The sequence below is a fragment of the Passer montanus genome, unplaced genomic scaffold (genome assembly GCF_014805655.1).
Source record: "Passer montanus isolate IOZ18808 unplaced genomic scaffold, ASM1480565v1 scaffold2, whole genome shotgun sequence".
Lineage (NCBI taxonomy): Eukaryota > Metazoa > Chordata > Aves > Passeriformes > Passeridae > Passer > Passer montanus.
The window spans coordinates 18,763,066-18,783,838 of NW_024366591.1; the positions used below are offsets into that span (position 1 = coordinate 18,763,066).

The window sequence follows — 20,773 nt, forward strand, 5'->3', positions numbered from 1 at the left end:
GAAAGTTAGGAACCTCTTTTAATGTAAAAGACTTCCTACACTACTTGGATTCTACCACTAACAGGAATGATGCCTTATTTTTTCCATGTATCCTTCAGCATAACCACACCTATGCCATGGGGATATAAATGCTGTTCCAAAGGAACAGCATTTTCCATTCAAGAGAAAATACAGTTGAGTTCTTATTACAGAGTATAATGCTCTGCATTTTAGTTACTGCTTGGAGGATTGTAAGAAAAACATACATGGTCTCAAAAATGGGATTAGAGCTCCCTTATCGCAAAAATTAAGTCTAAATATATGGGAAGCAATCAGTTCCATGCATAGCTGTTCTCATTCCCTTGCTGTAAGTGCATGAATGAAAGCAGGCACATGTGCTTATTACATTTCTTAGTATATGTACAATATCAAGGAAATGATATAATCTTTGGTTATCTAGGACTTTCAAATCCACATTATTAAATAACTTACATCATCCTAAAGACAGGTTAGTAAAACGTCATGGTTCTCTTCTATAAATAATGTTAAAGAAATGAGACAAATTAATAAAGTAACTGCATTCAGAAAATGGTTGCAAAAAGTGCTTTCTCGAAGTTAATTATTAAAACTGCTTATGACTCTCTCCCTGAAAAATATTCCAAAACCTGGCTAATGTCCAAATAGTATTTTGGAATTAGACATCTGCTCATCACATCATCTATCTTATAATTTCCTCACAGACTGGTTCCAGGTACTAAAAAGCCTTTTTAAATCTGGAATTACAAGTTCCAACTACAGAATAAAAATGCTAACATATATGCACTTTAAAACAACTTCTGTTTTAAAATATTGCTTCCTTTCTGATTTGCAAGATCATACGTATGTAAGAATAAAAACCATTTGCAGTACCTTTACAAATAATTCCTTCATATCAATTTATCACAGAAACATAAATATGGATTATTATAAAGCATTTTGAAATCCAGAAATACTATACTGCAATTTTGAATAATTCAATGCGTAACTAACTTTCAAAATTCACTTTAAAAAGCCGTCTTTCCGTTGTTACACAATGACTTGAAAAAGGGAACGTTTCCCCTTTGCTCAGCTATGGCAGATGCCACCTCTGGGACGGAGGAGCCGAGCACCAGACGTTTGTGCAGCCCTTTTGAAACTGAAGACTGGCACCCGCAACACTCCTCCTAAATTTATTATGCTCTTTCTTATAGCTCAGCAGTGACACATAAGCAACAAGCAGAGCTGAGAGCAATCTACAGTGACAATCTCGGGCTTATTTTATTTTCACCAAAGAGTTTACTATTACTGTTATCCATGCTGCTAGTATGCACAAAATAGACCCAAGGTATAGAAAATCTTTGATTTTATTACTTCCAATTGAGCATGTACAGCTCTACAGATACGCAGTCAGAACTTCTTATGTACATAAGCCTTTTGTAAGATGTTCTCAACAAGCACGCGAAAATTCAGAGTGTATGCATTAAGAAATCTCAAAATTGACAGAAACCGAATGTAGCTTTTCCACTTACACCTCCTAGCACAAACTTTACTGCGCAGTAGGGAGCCATAACTTTGAAATAATAACAGATAACATTGCATTTGAGCCTTATTTCCTGTTATTTGGGGCCTCTTGCTTAATCTTTATTTTTTTTAATACTAAAATGACAAGGGGGCAAAACCAATTACAGAAACAAGGCAACCTGCTCTTAAACTGATTAGCCTAGATGTCAAAATGGTCGTATTCACTTTTACTGAACATCTTTCCAGCACAGCAAATCCACTCTCTTCTAGACCGAGTGTCATATACAAGTGTACATATGCAAATATGTACACTTCAATCTACCGACTGGTGTTTGATCAATTTACATAGTCGAGTGGCTCACTCAGACTCTCTGTGCTTTGAGGTTACATGTCCCAGAATGTACTGAGCTTGCTGGCATTTTGAAAATTGAATTTAGAAAAACGTATTACTTCACAGTTCTTTCCCCTAAGTTACTAAAATATTTAAGTGTAAGATATTCTACATCTAGATAAGGGGATAAATCAAAGATCAAGACAATGAACTTCCAATCAACACCAGCCCTTTTCTGCATCTTTCATCTCTTTATCAAAACACAGAGAGATGAGCCTTGAGGGAAGCAAGCCCTGGAGTGAGACATTCCAGGCTTGCTGAAGTATGCAAGGAGACAGTGCAATGGTCGCATGTATCTGAGTGTAGCAAAAACCATCTTTCAGTTTTAAATTAGAACATGCTGAACTCAAATAACTTTGCAGAGCAAAATTGGAAGTGCAAGACTAAAATAAGAAGAGACAATTCCAACTAGAGAAAGAGTTGGAAATCTATCCAGCCCTGACAAGCCTTTTTTTTCCCTACACACCTTAAAGATGTGCCAGTAGCAAAGTGAGAAGGCAAACTCTTCTCCTCTGCTGAAGAACAGCAATCATCTGGACCTCACTGGAAGTTCATTTCAGATTTTGTACGCCATGGCACCTAGTTTTGGGTAGACTCTAGGCTCCTTATAGCTCTGCAATTTGGAAAGCCCTCTAATTGAGGACTCTTGAGATATTTATGGTTAAGCAGGAGCATCCTGCCCAGGGTGGCACTGGCCCCCCCAGAGCTGTGGCAGCCACCCACAGAGTACAGGGTGTGTTGGGCTAGACCAGCTCCCCCAGGAGCGAGGTTCCTGCTGCAGTTTAGCACAGCACCATTTGCAGGGTGGGGATGTAAAGGTAAGGCAACGATGCCCTGGCCAGCACCTTGAAGCGACAGGCATTCTCAGTAGCTGTTTTTTAAGCGTGTGCACATTTGGGATTTGAAATGTATATTTTATCAGATTTAGTAGAAGGATGCCAGAACACAATAAAAGGGGGTATGTATGGAATGCAATCTCTAAATTACACTGTCATCATTTAGAGTATAATTACTTTAACTCACTTTAAAATATTATAAACTAATTCCAAATCTTAGTGAGCAATGCTCTTTGGCAAAATGTATATTCACAGTAAAGATCAACAAGAAGAAACTGTGGCAATAGATGCAGCAGGAAAAAAAGAACCAGGTGCTGCCATATAAAGTGTTGGTTTTAAATATTTCACAAGATAATCCCATATTTTAGAAATTACTGCAAAAAATACGTTATTACATATGCTTGAAATATTTCTATTCCAGACTGAAGATTTCATTCTGTCTAGTCTGAAGGAAATAAATATCAGGGAGCAAAAAAAAACCAACAAAAGTTCTTTGGCTTCACTTACTGGGAGATTTAGTGATCAGGGATTAAAAATATGTAACCAGTCTTTATCCAACTGCCTACAATTTAAGGCAAAACAAACAGGATTTAACTCTCAAATGTGGAAAGGACATAGTTCTCTTTTTACCTTTTGACACTGGTTTTCTTTGTTTTACTAAGACCTCGTATTTCAAATGTGACGGCGATACGATCACAGCACATTACCCATACACAGCTTCTCTCCAGTAGTCACAAAACACAATGAGCATAGCCCAGACCCCTAGGAAGGGCACACGTTCCTTCCTAGGAAGGATGCATTCTAATGTATCTTCAAGTCCTACCTCAATCCCCCTGAAATCAGAGAGGCATCTGCCCCACGCCGTTCTCCTTCTGGGCCATGGAGTACCAACTTGATTCTCTGCAAAGTCCTATCCAAGATCATTTTTAGTCCAAGTCTCACTTGCTCTGAGAAAAAGGTGTCAGAAACAAATCTTGAGAGCCCACTAGTTTAAATAGTACTCCCTGGTAAAGCCAATGGAAGAGTGGTGGACTAAGTAATTTGCAAACCAAATAGTTCTGCACATCCCTACCAGCAGCTGGGCCTGTGCCACAATGTGTGTGTGCGTGTACATATATGCCTGGTGATAATGTGATCCACACGATTCTCTGTTCATGTATTTCGACTTTAAACTTGTGACTTCCATTTTGACACAAAAATGAAATGCGCAAAACGAAGGCCCACAAGGAGCTGGATACCTGGGGTTGGTACTGGTTTTCTGAAGGGAGGAGTGCTGCAGTCACACTGAGCTTCTCCCAGCTGTGGATGGCCCCAACAGCACCTGGCTGACAGCACGGAAGGAGAGCAATTGCAGGGGAGTAGAAGATCCTGTGAAACTTTTTGCATACATTACAGGAAGATTTAGTGCCCAGGTATGATATGAACTAACTTATGAAAAAATTACAAGATCAGAAATTATCTCTTTTGAATCCATGCAAAAATCCTGCCAAAAAAGAGGAAAAAGCCTGTGTAACTAAACATAGATACATAAGAAATAAAATTTTATATGTATATTTAAATATACAGTTTTGTCTATATATATTTTATATTTCCATGTGCATGTATAAAAACACAGTTTTGAGTATTTTAATAGAAGCAAACGCAAATTGATTTAAATTAATCTCTGAACATAGTGGAGAGCCAGCAGAGTAATTAACTATGTTATTTATTAATTACTATAACCATACCAACTGTCCTTTCTCTTCATCTCTCCAATAAAAACAACTCACTGCTAATCCACTACATCTGCAGCAACTTCTATGAAATGTTAGTTAAGGTATAAAATAGCTCCAGTTTTAGGTATGGAGGATCCATTACTGCCCTTGAATTATTTATGTCAGATTATAATCTTCAGTGAAGAATTTGATGTTATTTCAACAATCCAATACCTCACTGGCACATGCTAGCACACAAAACCATTTTTAAAAAATTACACAGCAATATAATCTGAATAGGAAATCGATCACTGAACAAGCTAAATCTGCATGAAGGAGAAAGACTGGAAATGTGGGGTAGGGGTGGGAGGGTAGAATGCAGTGAGCAGTATCAGAAAAATGAACATATAAATGGGAAAGGAGGAAGGATCATAGAAGTGCACCATAGTTGAAAAGATTTCTTTCAATATCTGCTGGCACTTTCTTTTTATCTACCACCAGTTCCCTCTATTGCAGTCAATAACCTGAATGGGCATAAAATAGATTTTTCTCATGGTTTGGATCAACACAGGATATAAAGCACAACTGAAACACATTTCCACGTGCTAAACTCAGCAATAATTATTGTAATCCAATTGCCTATATATAGCATATTTTGACAATAGAGGTGGTAGGCACAGGGAATACAGAGCAAGAAGGAAGGTAGGAACACGTTGGTTCAGATTGCTGCTTTCCAAATCTACTTTTGTTTTGCTGGTGTATTGTTAAATCCTTTTTGTGCTTCATAGGAAGCTACACATTTTGAAGACAGTTAGTCATAACAACTACTTTATTTTGTTTTTGGTTTAAAATGCCTGTGATTTGCACACCCTGACACCTGCTGATTTCATGCCCTGCCTTTTCCCATCAAAGCCTCTTCTTGGCTCTCCACACGAGGAAATCTCATTTATCAAAATTCTGTTAGCGTAAGGGGAAGGGCTATGCTGAGCTGAGCCGTAGCCTTCATTAAACATGCAGAACATAAACTGCTGACACTAAGCACAGTCAACTTGCAGCATGGCAGAGGAGGGGGGAAGAAAAAAGAGAAAAAAAAAGAGTAATGAGACAGAAGGAATGATATGATGGTGAAATAGGAATAAAAGTCACAGTTTTGCAAAGCACTTAAGTCATACTGGAGTCAGTGAGATTTAATCACAGACCTGAAGCTAAGCATGTGCTTAACTTTGCCAAACAGAAATAGATCACTAAATTATGAATGGAAGAATCTATTTCTGTTCCCAGGAACATGGACACTTTGTTCTCCAGACCAGTCCCTCAGGGAATGAAAAAGGTGAGGGGGAAAAAATGATAACTAAATTGGAGAAAACAATCCCTTCTTCAACTAAAAATACTGGTCTGGATAAATGAACTGTATGTTATATTTAACATAACAGGATTAAAAAGGTTGGTATCCATCATTTAGGTTCCAGGAGACAGAAAATAGCAAGTGTCATTATGGTCATTAATTTCAACACGGTACCAAAGGCCAGGGCTCTGAATAAAAGAAAAATTTGTAAATTTGGAAGAAGCAAGCATGAGAACAGGAACGCATTAAAAATCAGAATTAGGGCTGAGGGCGAACAAAGTGGCTTTTTGAATTTTCACTTCACTAACTGTTCTTCATATTTTTCCTCCCTTTAATTCTCACAGATAGCTGTGTAATGCTGCCTACAATAGAAACTTGAATTTAATAGGCACGAAGCAGAAGGTGTGTAGCATTTTCTTCTGATCACAAGGAACAAGCACTTAGCTGTAAGAGATCCACAATGAGTCACTGCAGGGAGGAATCAAATGCATCACAGGTACATGCAAGCCTTTTTTATTATTATTCTACCAACTGAAAATGCATTATAACATACAGCCCTAGGAAAAAAAAAATCAATTTCAAACCACCTAGTCCTATAAAATATATAATTTACCAATCATACATGCCTGCATTTGCACAGTTCAAGGAGAGCTAAGGCAGATGCAAGGCAGGAGGATGGGGCAGGAGATAGGTGGAGAGGGATGTCAACATTTCTTCTGTAAGCTTTTGTTGGTATTTATAAATAAGATAATAATTCCCAGTTGAAATTGTCTCAGTACTAAAGTTAATAACTTACCATCAAGTTTTAAACAGCAGCTAAAAGTTATTTAGTATTTCAGATATTATCTGAAAAACAATATCATATTAACATTTTCTGAAACTTTCACACCTCTTGAAATACTTCTTCAAAGTTAATCTGGAAGTAAAGAACCATAAAATTAATAGCTGGATTTTGCCACCCTTTTCCATTCTGAATATAATCGTATTCCAAAGAGAAAGAATTTAGTTCTGATCAACTAACTCTTAGCATAGTATTAACTTTTCTTCCCTCTTCCAGGGTTCTGTGTATATGCAGCTTCAACAGGAGAGCAGAAAGCAGACACACTTGTAGAAATGAGGCATGCACCTTGACAACTCCTCAAAAGTGATTTCTGTAATTTAAAAATAAAGATTGTATACATTTAACAGAAATCAATAGCTGCTTTTATGTTGAAAAAATGTTGTTTTTCTTGAGGTCACCTATGGAATAGAACAGGACGGTCCAATTGTTCCATCTTCTATTTCAACTTGTAAACAATGTGGTATTATCAACAGCTTTTTTAGCTTTTATTCTGGTCAACCAGGTGCTGCAGCCTGCCATATAAAGCTGCACACCACATGGCACCATTCAACAGTATATCTAGGTCAGCTTGCATTTTTAATGTGCTCCATTAGCTTTCCCTTGCTCACTGTATCAAGTTTGAACTTCTCACTTTTCAAGCCTCTCTATAACTAAGCCAGACAACATGCCAGATCTTGAGAGTATTGTGACCACCTTTAACATTTGCACCACCGAAGACTGCAGTTCTAATCCTATTTCCTTAATTCCATTCTGTTTCCAAACCCAGCATCCCCCAATTTCTCCTTCAGGATCCTTTTCCACAATACTGCTGGTTAAAAACAAAAACAAAAACAAAAAAAAAAGAAAAAAAAAGAGAGAGGTTACCTAAATAAAAAAACCCAATGCTTTACCCAACGTAATTCCTTTCCTCAGTAGTACTTGGGGAATCTTAACAATTTTGACCTTGGCAGCATTCTGCACACACCATGGCTAAACAAACCTACAAGTTAATAAGCATATAAACAGCATTCATACCTACATTACTGTAAAGCTTTTGCAGAATCATATGTGCTGTAATGGTATTTAGTTACTTCAATGCAACAAAAACCAGTTCCACATGATTCACTTCATTACTTTCCTTCATAAATAGCAGTTAACTCACTTCTGAAAATACATTTATTAATTTTTAAATTAGCATGTATTCTAAGTGCTCTTCCCACAGATGATTTTAAGGTGTACATCGCTCCATCAGAGCACAGCCCTTGCCCAAGGACTAAAGTTGTAAAACCACCCTAGATACAGATTACATGTACAAGGTAATCAGTCCATCAGTTGTGACAGAAGGAACAGCACCGTGAGGAAGTTTTGCAGGAGGTTCAGGGAGATTCAAACAGATCTTGATAAGTGGGGGGTGGAACTGGATGATGGAATGAAAACAGACAGTCACGTTAAATTGAATGGTACAAATAATGCCTATTTTGCTTCAGATTAAAATGAGGTTTAGTAAAGAGACTGTAATTCATCTGTTGTCTATTTCATGTAGTACCAAGGACTTAGTAGTGAAATCATAAACACACAGAAGGATTGTTACAATAAAAATCTGTCAAAATAGTTCACATGTGTATAGCATAAAACAATGTAAAGCATTGCAACAGTATGAAAATTATGCCAAAATTATCTGTAATCTTGATCCTCCTATATAAAAAATATGGAAACACTGTATAATTAACTGTTCACCAAGAAAATCAAAGGAATAACCTAGAAAAACAAGATTTCCCAGTGTCATCTTAATCTAATAAAATGATCTGTCAATATCCCAATTCACTATAAAAACCCTGTCTCACAAGAAGACATTCTTAAAAAGCAAACTGTAATAATTGAATCCTCAAAGTTAAAAAATTATGTCTTCTGTAAAAGAAATATATGTTCAGTGAAAAGCCCCAGATTCTGTATTATTGCCGTTGCTTTTTCCTCTTGGCATCTGCAACACATCAACAGCACTTTTCCCAGCAAAGCACAGCTCTGAACGATGATACACACCTGTCTCAGGGAAAAAAACCAGGGGAAATGAAAACCTAAATCACATCTGTCTACCCAACAACTTTCTCATGCTCTTTTCTGCAATTCCTATTCCTCAAACCTAGCATTAGTTTTAACAAGCCAGTTCTGAAATCAGGGGAAGCAGCCACGTAGCAGAAATCTGAATATTTTTCTATTTCATGCTGCTAAAAAAGTATGCTATTAAAAAAAAAAGGCAAACACATTAACAGTAGCTTTATTAAGAAATAAATACTTGTGGTGTTTTTGTTGTTTTAAGTCCCAATCTGAATGGGAGCATGCTTTCTCTCTAGCAAGGTGGCGTTGCTTGCTGGAGGGCACAATTCTGGTCCCACCAGTTGTACAAGCAGGTAAAATTTACAGAAGAAAAAGAAATCTGGTCTAACTTGCTCACCTCATCAAGGAGGAACAGCAAACTATTTGCAAATATTCTGAACTGCTCTCTTCCCACCCCTAAACAAAGAGACCACCTGCCTCAACATCTATTTAAACCGTGCAGGTATTTACAAGCAAACTTTGTGTTCTGATTGTTAGATGACTTAGTAAATCTGATACTCCCTCCAAGTTCAAACCAGCAGTGTAAATCAAAGGGGCCACACAGAACTGTAAAGGACCCGCCTGATCCGGCAAGCATCACCCCCGTTTACATGTCAACAGGAGGCAGCTGAGCGAGGGAGGATGCTGAGCAGCACACCCAGCCAGACAGCTCAGGCACACCAGACTCGGGCTGCCTGAGTGCACCCACCAGTTAAAATTTAATGAGTAACAGAAGGAAGACTGAGAAAATAAATTCTTTTTCTCTGGTAGAAACTTAAGTCGCTGCAATGTAGTGACTGGTGTTAAATGGTGGGTTCAAACCTTTGAGGAGATGCATATTCCCACCATGAAAGCAGTACCAAACTTTGCATTCTTCTGGCATTTCTATGACGTTTGGAAAGGGAAAAATCATACTACAGACTGCCTCTTCATAAAAGCAGAAAGGGGAAATATGGATTGCTGCTTCTGTGGTGCTACCACAAAAGCTGGATGGTTCAACATTGCAGCAGTTCATTTTAATATAGTGGCAATCTAAATCGGCATAGGACCACCCAAAGAGTGATACTTATCAATCAGAAAAGCAAACTTAGTTGCCAAGCCTTTACTGTGATGGTCTTGAAGCACTGGAACAAGTTGCCCAGACTCTGGATATCCCATTCCTGGAGGTGTTCAAGGCCAGCTTGCATGGAGCTCTGAGCAACCTCATGTAATTGAAATTCTTATCTATGACAAGTTCCTTCCAACCCAAACCATTCCATGATTCTTACTTACAGACATCACTTGAGCAAATATCTAACACTTGCTTAGAATTGCATACACATCTTCTGAAACCTCCACACTGGTACTCTCAGAAAGGCAATGGGAGCTTTAAATTCATATCAAAATCCAAAATGTGGCCACATCCACACCTTGATAACCTAAACCGTGCAGTGCTGGAGAGGAAGGCTGTTCATCACATTTATGTATGTCCAAAATAAAGATGATGTAGGAAGAAAGACAGCAGTTTACATTTTCTTAGCACTAATCCCAGCTGGTTGCAGGGCACGGGGCCAACCACAGGCCAATGATGTTCAAGGGTGCTGAGAAGGCACGTTTACCATCTGTGCTCACTCCAGCTTGCCATGGAGTGCTTGGGAGCTTTGTAAAATAAATGTTACCACATACCATGTAAACTGCCTAAGCCTAACCCTGAGGCCATCAGTATTTATTCTGCAAGCACCATGAGATGCTTCATGCTGAAAAGGAACATTAAACATGTATTTATGGCTAGTTTGGATCACTGGCAGAAAAAAGGAAATATCCAAGAAAGCCTGACATGCTGGACACACACAGGGACACTGCCACAGGAGACAGGTCCTCCCGAAAGCCTCACCTTGCCTTGTCTTTCCAGAGACTACAGGAGTGTGGGCACAAGGCACAAGGAGGAGAGAACCAACTCTTATTACATCATTTACCCAGCTGATCTTGACTTTCTGACAAATGGGGCTTCTCAGCTAACATAGCTTTTTTCTCCTATTCTGTGTATCATTTTGTCTTTTCTTCTTTATGCAGGATTGTCATGGAATTGTCCAGACCCACCTCCACAGCACAAGGCGGCATCACAATCTCCAGGAAGCCTGCACTTTTTTGCATCCTCCCAGAGAGGAGGATGGAAATCGTCCTTTAAAATCCTCTCCATATGGGAAGTGGGACAAAGGTGTGAGGAGTGGGGCACCACAAGTGGGTGTTGTTTGGAATCACCTTCCATACTCAAGGTGATTAGATACACTCCTCTACTGCCTGCAGCACAAAGCTGGACCACAATTAGGACTGTATGATGCATGGAAAGGAACTTATGGCCATAAATCTCTTGGTGTGCCTCTTAATTAGTATAAAACTAATTGGGGAAAAAACCCTACAAACCGCAGAGGTATTTATTGAGACTAAACTTACCAGACATTAAGAACTATTGATTATGGAGATAAAATTTGTAAAACATGATCACAATTTCTTGGTTTTATGTTTTCTTGGACTGTCACAAACAGCATAGCAGTGATATGCACAGGTTATTCAGAAAGAAACCTGTTCAAGTCACTGCTACTTAGTCATAAGCACTTCAAAACACTTTGATACATCTGTAAGGAGTCCCTAAGAATATAAAAAAACCACCTTGTTCCCTGCTATAATGCCATTCTCTACTCTTGGAAAACACCCAGCACAGAGGGCACTCAGAAGATTTCAGCAGCCCCAAAACACAACTTTAACAATGAGTCAAAGAAAAGAGGTTGGAAAATCCTTTTAGTCATCTGAACACCTCAGGTGAAACAAGTCCACAAAGAAATAAAAAACACAACTGGGGAAACATGCAATCCTAACTCTCCTATGAGTAGCAAACCCAAATTTACTGGAGGTTAATACGAGTATCTATTTTTTCTAAGCTAAAACAAACCCAAAAACTTATTTACAACTCCCAGGTTCCTATCTAAGTCAACAGTGCAAAGACAGATGTAAATGAGGACTCATTTCTCTGTATTTTCCCATATGCTAAGCACACACAGACAATCCAAGTGTCAACACATCAAGACAGAGATAATTCTGACCCTTGAAAATATTCTCTTCTGAAAAGGATTAATTGGCTTTAAAACAATTTAATTTGGCTTTGAAGATGCAACTGTTATTAGCAACCACCAGATGGCAGGAGCAAAGGCTGCTTACAGTCTTCAACAAAAGAAAGCTGTCTTAAATAAGGCAAGCATTACAAGAGAACAATTTTTTATGTCTACTTTTTCTTCTCTTTCAAATGGTTATTTTCTTTTCCCTTCCAAGTATTATTTTATTGCAATCAAGCTAATACATTAAAAACAAAAAAAAGAAAAACATCTCTTGAGAACGCGTTTCAATTTTATCTCATGCCATCTCCATCTCATAGCTCAAGGGTTCTGTTAACAGATATTGCAAGAACAACAGTTTCTTTCTAGGTTTGCACAGTCATAACTCACAGTCAGCCACCAAATGTATTCCCTTTGATGTCCTATGCTTCAAACCAGGAAGCTGACACATAGCTACACTGTGTAGCTCAATTTACCCTCAGGATCTGAACTTCTGCTATCTGGGATACGAAAATAAGTAGACTACAGAAGATGCACCATGATGTGCTGATTGTTGCAATAATGCAGCATCTACAAGGTGGAGGAAAGCAAAACCCCTCCCCTAAAAGTATGAACCTCGCCACTCTGCCCAACACTCCTCCACCAAAACAACCCAAAAAACACCTTAATAAATTCGAGTAAAAGTAGTATGTTTGGGAGGAAAAATACTTTAGTCCTGAGCACATTTGATTCTTAAAACCTGTATCCCGTATCAGAGAAAGAACACTTTAAAAATGCAATCCAGCAGCACATACTTTAAAAGACTTAGGAATAGACTCTCTAAACAACTTCCAGAGTTACTAAATTATGGAGACAAGGTCATCACTTTATGTTGTGTCATAAAACAAAAAATACGGCTAGTTTCACGAACAATGCTGGAAGCTCCACCATACAAACACATCCACATCAGAAGTACCACCCTTGCTGTATTTCTTTGATAGAGCTGTCTCTCCATTATGCTGATTTCTCGATCAAAGAGAAAGCTTTACTCCTGTATTTGTCTTCCGCAAAGGAAACATAAAATCACTCCTACAGTGAACACATCCATCGGGAATGAGATTCTTTTTCCTAAACCCCAGCAGCACACAGTCCCAGAAAAGAACAGGTGAAGCTCGCTGCTACTTCAAACCAGCATGAGATGCAGTTGTGTGGTTAATTCTGCCTCTGTACATTAGCAAACATGCCACTTGCAAAATATGAAAGGCTTGCTTCCCTGCCCCATTTTTAAATGACACCTGCAAATCACTAATCCAGTTGCCATTTATTTCCATATGTCAAATTACAATCTTAACTTGTGCAAAGCAACATAATAGTAATGATTAAGCCAATTACATCACAACACAGCTTAAAACAACACACAATGGAAGGATTAAAGCTCACTACCAAATAAGAGAGTCCTGTTCTTGGTGGAGCTCCCCCACTGTGGGAACAGAAGTGTCTCTTTTCCTGTTGCACAAACTTGTGAGCTTCTGACATGTAGCTGCTGGACTGCCATTAACAAACTTATTTATATTAATGCAGCACTAAGCTGGGATCACTGCACCTCGGCATTAGCTGCGGAGGGCGGGCTCTGTGGCCACGCTGCCAACGCGGCTGGTGGCACTCCACAGGTCCACAGACAGGTTGGGACACGTGCACCAGGTGATCTCACCAGGCTTAACTGAAGGAAGCCTCCCCTAACCTACGTTATTTGGGTCAGGCGGATGCTGACGGTAAAAGCTTTAGGGAAAGGGAGGGAGAGTAAACCGAGCGCAGATATTTAAAAGTCAGGCATCCTGTTCTCTAGATAGGGCCAGACACCATTTGCAGCCTGTATGAAGCGTGTGCTACTGCATTTGACACCATAATTCCAACTGATGCCAATATGCAGCTCCTACAACAATAAAATGTGAGTTAAATCTTTACATAATAACCAACCTTTCAGACTAAGATTTTCAATTCTACCTCAGGGATAAAAAGGTTCTAATGGAAATTGAGCATCTGAATCTCTTAGGAGGATTTAAAAAACTCCCACACTCCTATTTTTATTTGTTCATTGCCTTGGTCTTTAAATGAGCATCATTCAAAATGGTTAAACATTTTACCTTTTACTTCTGCCCTGGCCACCTTTTTTTTTTTTTTCCTCTTTTTCACATCTTTGTATTTGTCCTATTTTCTCTACCATCTGCAAACACTGGTCCCATCTGCTAAAATATAACTTCCTACTCAGCTAAAATAAACACAAAATAAATTTGTACTGTTAGTATTTTACACATCATCATTAGGCTTTAGTAAGATTAATGGGACTCAAACAGTTTCCAACTTGGAAATACATTCCTGTGTGTTGACTGCAGACTTGGGCAGATATCACTCCATCTACTCCATCTACAGAGTAAGAGTGAACTCTTACTCTATGTTACTTTCTTGGCAACTATGGTCTTGAAGGAACTTATTATATATCTAAGTTTATCCTCATCAGAATTTGAACAAATCAGACATAACTGTTAAGCCTGTCCCAGATCACCTATCAGCTGTTCATGATTTGCTACGTGGTCATTCCCCCTACATCTCTCCATGTGTAATCACACATATATGACAACCCTTCTAAATATTGAAACAAGAGAGTCAGTCAAAAGTCAGTCAAAGGGAAGGCTTTTTTTCTTAAAAAAAAAAAATGCATTCAAGCACACACACAAATAAATGTGTAAATTAAACCATTGAAAGAGCTGCTACAGCACACGAACAGCTTCCTCCTCCTGTAAAATTAGTTGCACATGAAGCTGAATGGATTTACTTCCTTCTATTCAACCAAAAGAAAGCTTTGGACAGCAATGCAGTCAAATCTGTACATATTTATACTTATCAAACAACAACTTTTTATTTTTTAAACAGATTGAAAATGTGCTTAGATTTTTATGGCTTTTTAGACAGTACTAGTCTCACATATGCACAAAATGAAAACAAGAAGTTCATTTTATACTTATCAAACAACAACTTTTTTTTTTTTTTTTAAACGGATTGAAAATGTGCTTAGATTTTTACGGCCTTTTAAACAGTACTAGTCTCACATACGCACAAAATGAAAACAAGAAGTTCACATTAAATGTAATTTTTGATCTAATAAATGCCTTATGTCCTACAGTTATTTGGGGAAGACTGTTTACTTATTAATAAGTTGAAGAGAAGGAAACAGTTTTAAGGACTGCTATTAATGGTTTGCAATTTGCACCTGTTCCATGCTTAAGGAGTAAAGAGAGGATATGGTACTTCAAAGTGCCTTTTCCCTGGGTATTTTGACAGTTTGACACAATTTCTTTTGTTTTCATTTTATTTTCTAAAATAAGAATTATTTTGTCTAAATCAATATGCATAACTTGTATCAAAAGCATCCGGTAGCTGATTTCTACAAACACTTAGGAGGATGATGATCACCATCCAAGACTCAGCCATTCAAGGGGCCAGATCTACATCAGCCAGATCTTCACTTTGCCAATGATAACTACAGCAAAGCTGAACAATGTTCTGATGTCTCATTCAGAACCTTTTCCTGGGAAACAGTCCCATTTGCTGCCAGTATGCATATTTACCATGAGACTGAGATCACGGAGAAGTTAAGAATAACAAATGACATTGTACATTCGTTTAGCACTCTACAAACATCCTTTTTTAAAAGACACTATTCTTGTATGTATCTACAGGCAACACAGCCTGTCAACAGCCTAAAACTAAGTGGCATCTAAGGATAGGTGGACTGGATGCAGTCAAAAGAAGAGTCGTCCCCTGCAGCAAACTATGCTTCTGTTCCTGCATACAGAGGGGGGCCCTACAATGTTTCAAGCAGAGAATATTCTACACCCAAACCCAAAAAAGATAGCTCCCTGCAACAGTCTACAACAGCCCTGGAGGAAAATTCAGGCTAAAAGCAGATACCAAGGAAATCACTGCATGGTGCTAATTTTTAACCTTACATCCTTCTCAACTGTTAGGGAGCCAACTGTGTTATCAAATCAACTTACTTCCTAATTTATAGAATCAACTATTTTTCATTTTAAAATTTTTGCTTATACACATTCTCTGTTGGCACACAAACTCATCTGTTAATTTAACAGAGACAGTGACATTTATTTGTCATTGAGACAGACAGTATGGAAAGCATCTCAAGGGAGAGAAGGGAAGAAAGTGCTTTTGTAGCATCTCTAAATAGACAGCAAAAATAAATTCTGGGATTAACAAGTTTTGGATAATGCGTTTCGCTTTCTTTTTGATTGATAAAAAGTACATGACATTCCTAGACAGAGACAGTTCACTATATAACATAAAGCTACTATTATAAGAGAGTTTAAAAGATCCTGATGGTTCTGAAGAAAAATCTTAGGAAAAAAGATGCTGGGGACTCTGGACATTGATGGTTAGAGCTGGCAACAAACTGATTCAGTTCTGTAAAACAGAAGCTTAGCAACAGAAAATTCTTAAAAGTTTTTGTAATAAAAAGGAGTTTCAAAGGATGTCCATCAGGATGACAAGACATAAAAACACCTTGTAAATCTAGCCATGAAAAAAAGCCTCAGAAGCCTCCTCCACAGTGCTTTTTTTTTAGCTCTGAGAGTGACTGGTGAAAATAATCATCAGTAATATTTCTTTTTACCCACCTAGTCTGAAGGATTATGGAGATGAGCTCAAAAGAGCTGACCCTCCAGGTTTATTAAATATTCAATGAATATTCTGTATGCTTGCTGGGTATTAAATAAAAATCAGAAAATACTGCAGACTACCATACATTATATACTTCAAATAATACCAGAGTAGCTCTGTTTGTTTTCTAATAATTTATTGAAATCACTTTATCACATATCAACATAAAAATGTACAATATAGACACAATGTAAATTCTGGCATTGTGAATATTTATGTACTTTTAAAGGTTTTTTTTTCCCCCCTGCTGGTTAATTTTGCTTATTGTATTCCAAATAAACCTGGACAACTTATTTAATATTTTCTTGCTTTTCCTTTTTACCTTAATAGAAAGAGCACTGCAATTTTTCCACCTGCAATAGCATCACAGCATATGGACCTTCAGCAGCAGGAAACTTTTCACTGTCATGATATAGCCTACTGTTCCTACAATCTCCATTTCCCCTTCCCCATCCACTCTTCCTGGCTAAATGGTTATAGCCTACACAGCCTAAGCTGTGATTAAAATCATGTGCTATTAGTGCTCAGTTAAAACAGTGGTGATCACCACAATGCTGACTGGCCAAAGAAACTTGAGCACTAGGTAGGACACAGCCCATCCATGTAGCTGGGCAGCTCTGAAGTTGTCTCTCCAACACACGCTTGCCCGCCAGACGCTGATCTACAATTGAACACAGGGTGATGCAGCTGTTCAATGCACTACTTTCTACTCGAGATGCTTTGTGAAAAAGGGCCTGAACAAAGTGGCTGACTCAGCAGACTGCCAAGCAGACAACAAGTACGATTTCTGAGTTGCAAATCTATGGAACAAGAACAAATTCAGCATTTGGGCAAGTCCAATCTTAAAAACTACTGCCAAGCTGATCTTACATGGGTCCACATGGGTTTCTGCAAGTAAAACTTGCTCACAGGTTTTATACCAAGAAAAGGATTAAGACAGCTTGTGTGCCATTCTCAGATTATCACACACAAAGGGAAGTTTCTGAATTGACGGATGCAAGTCACAGTACCCTCAATTCTCATTTTGAAAATTGCCATTTTCTGTGGCATCACATCCAACAATTCATATTGTTGGGGCCTATATAACAAAACTGCACCAAACTACACACCTTGTGTCCAAATGTAGCATCCTCGGAGGCCAAGACTTCAACCTGAAATTATAAGGAGAAAGATAATTTCAAATTTAGCCACTACCAAGAACCTCTCTCTCCTGAGCACAGCACCACAGTCCAGGCAAAGAAGTGATCTGTAAATGAAGGTGTCAGTCTGGATCAACCTTAGGGAACCTGCACATGACAGGATGTGCAAAACTAACAGCTGACAGTAGAAATCCTCAAGTGAAGAAACTCAGAGAGCATCTCTCATGACACAAACAAGGCTTCTCCACCTGAATGACATAAAGAGTACCTCCCACTGTCCCAGAATTTACTGTAGCTGGAACATTTTTCTCCACACAGAATCTTGACTATACCAAAAAGCAGCCTGAGCACAACCAGAATGATCTGCCATGGTAAGTCCCTGCAAAAAAAAAAAGCTCTAAACACCTGACCTCTTCCCTTCCTGTTGCCTTCTAAGCAGGCTGGGTACTTCTGCACCAGCACCAAGTGGAACAGCAACATGGGGAAACTCTGCAGCCAAGGTCTTGGTTGCAGGCTCCTGTCCTATCTTGCACTAGAGAACTGTTTGAAAACTAGAATTTGGGGAACACAAGTTCCCTAGGCAAAGGCTGAGACTAACTGTCTGAGAGATACAGTGAGTGTTTGAAAGTGTGTTTGACAGTATGAGAAAAACAAGCTGCCAGGTCATCCAGTGGTGCTCCAGATCAAAGCCCTTGCTTTGGCCATACACGGGCTGCCACACTGGTGCAAAGCCCTTGCTGGTTGCCACACACTGCACACCTCTGGAGCTGATACACACTACACTGCAACAACAGGAACAAATGTAGGAAAGCAGGCACACTGATTTTTCATTAGACTCCTTAAAAATACTTCACACTTTGGCACCTTTCACCTGAGAATCTTGGTGTTTTATGAATTCTAATTAATTAAGCTTCCCAATACACCAGTGAAGTCAGAAATGTCATCATCCCAATATAGAGAGAGAAGAGTGAGAGAGAAAGAAATTGAATAATTTTTTAGTAGTTATGTGCCAAGCCAGGAACACACTCATGGAAAGAATCCCAGATCTCTCCTCTCAGGCTCACAGTTTAACAACTAGGAAATTCTCTGTTTCTCTGATTTACATCATATTTAGAATGCCTACTGCAGCATTATAATTTATACAACTAGTATAACTAATGTATCTAATCTCCAGTTTAACTTAAGAAGAGTGAAGGATTTAAAGCAAATCAAAAGGGAAAAAATGAACGTGAAGTTTCACCCTGAAGCATGTTATAATGCCAGAGTTATAAACCCCTGAACAAGAGGGTTTATAATGGAAAGGCTGATAAACTAACAATGATGGCAGCACTTAAATATATTTATGTCACGATCTAGCAACATACGATATTTCTTCATCTCTAATTTAAAAAAGGGAATAGGAAAAAAAAAAAAGTGTGAGGGAGATAAAGCATTCATGGGAACTAGGAATAAATGAAGGAAATGAACCTGGAGTTACCCAGTTGTGACCTGTCCAGCTAATTAGGAATGACAGTAAGAGGCTACAAAATAGCATCTCATTCAATAGGATGTAGGGAAAAAAATCCAAGTAAATAAAATCAATCTAAAATGATATGATACATATTAGCTCCTTATATTAAGCTTCTAATCCTTTAGGCACTTTATAAATATTAAACAATCAGTCCTGGTGAGACTGATAAATATCCATAATATATTTTACAGATGAAGAAACAGACAGAGGGTTAAGTGACTTGCCCAGGGCCAAAAAGAATAATCAGCCATTGGATTGGAAATAACTGTATGACTGCTTGTCACAATACAGTGCCCTACTCAGATGCTCAGGTGGCTTCTGAAAAAAGTCATTCCACTATCAGAAGCATCTTGGTTAGGGTTAATGTGGTACACATCTGAAGTGTGAATGCTCATTTTCACTAGGCTTACTGTTTTGATACAGCATCCTGCTACCACCACTAGACAACCCCAAAAACTTTTTCAAACTTACTCAGTTTTCTCCATCCAGTATTATGCAGTCATATATGCCACACGCTATCTCCAGTCCCATTAATTGTAGCACCATAAAAGTTGGAAAAGAGCTCCAAGATCACCAAGTCCAACTTTTCAAGAAACACAACCATGTCAAGCAGACCACAGCACCAAGTGCCATGTCCATTTGTTTCTTGAAGACTCCCAGGAATAATGATTCCACCAACTCCCTGAGCAGCCCATTCCAATACCTGACCACCTTGTCAGTGAAGAAATTCTTCATGATGTCCAACTTGAACTTCCTCTGGCAGAGCTTGATGCTATATCCTTCTGTCCTGTCACTTGCTGCCTGGGAGAAGAGGCTGACGCCCACCTGGCTACAACCTCAGAGAATGGATGCTTATTACTGTGCTACATTTCTATTGTAGAGATTCATTAGGGAAAAAATGGAGCCTTCTTTGTGCCACAGGGTCCTTCTCTGACTTCCTCCTTGAATCCATCAGAGATGCTGATGCCTTGCCAGCCCCAGTGCATTCTGTCTTGCTTTCCCTGCTGTCCCTTCCCCCTCCCTCTGCTTCCCAAGGGTCCCAGCTGGATGGACAGCCCTTGTCCAGGGCTGCCTGTCCCCTGCCCCACAGAACCACGGCATGGACAGGATGGCATGGAAACCCTGCACCAATCCAGCACAGACCAGGTAGAGTTTTAGTTTGTGCTCTGTCTGCACTGTGTTTCATTTGCAGAGAGGCCACCTCACATGCCAGGACCCCCTCTACAGAGCACAGGCATATTGTCAGCACCTGGGCTCTGCTGAGGAAGCTGCTGCTCAGGGCCAAGAGAATGCTCACAACTGCCACAGCTTCAAAACACATTAATTAACACAACACAATGACCAACACGTGCAAAACTCAATCGCAGTTTCACCAAGAAACTGAGAGGAAGAACAAACTGTGACATCAAAGAGTAAAACAGACGTTTAAGCTAGTTTAACATACACTTAGTCTCTTTCACAGATAGAAGTATTTTCTTTTATACTTAGAAACATAAGGCTCACAGAGACAGTAAAATGGCTTGGAGTGAGGATAGATAACAATTCTAATTAACAATGTTATTGAACAGGTCTGATAAAGCTGCTTCTACATTTCCAAGAATGATCACCCCACTTCTGTGATAAATAA

At 38.8% G+C, this 20,773-nt stretch overlaps 1 protein-coding gene across 1 annotated transcript in view; it reads right to left on the minus strand.

Moving 5' to 3' along the window:
- Nucleotides 1-20,773, minus strand: part of ARID1B (AT-rich interaction domain 1B) — a 323,938-nt gene that overhangs the window by 124,994 nt on the left and 178,171 nt on the right. The window contains 1 exon segment of the mRNA XM_039706785.1: nucleotides 17,607-17,648. Coding sequence (XP_039562719.1) covers nucleotides 17,607-17,648 — 42 coding nt within the window.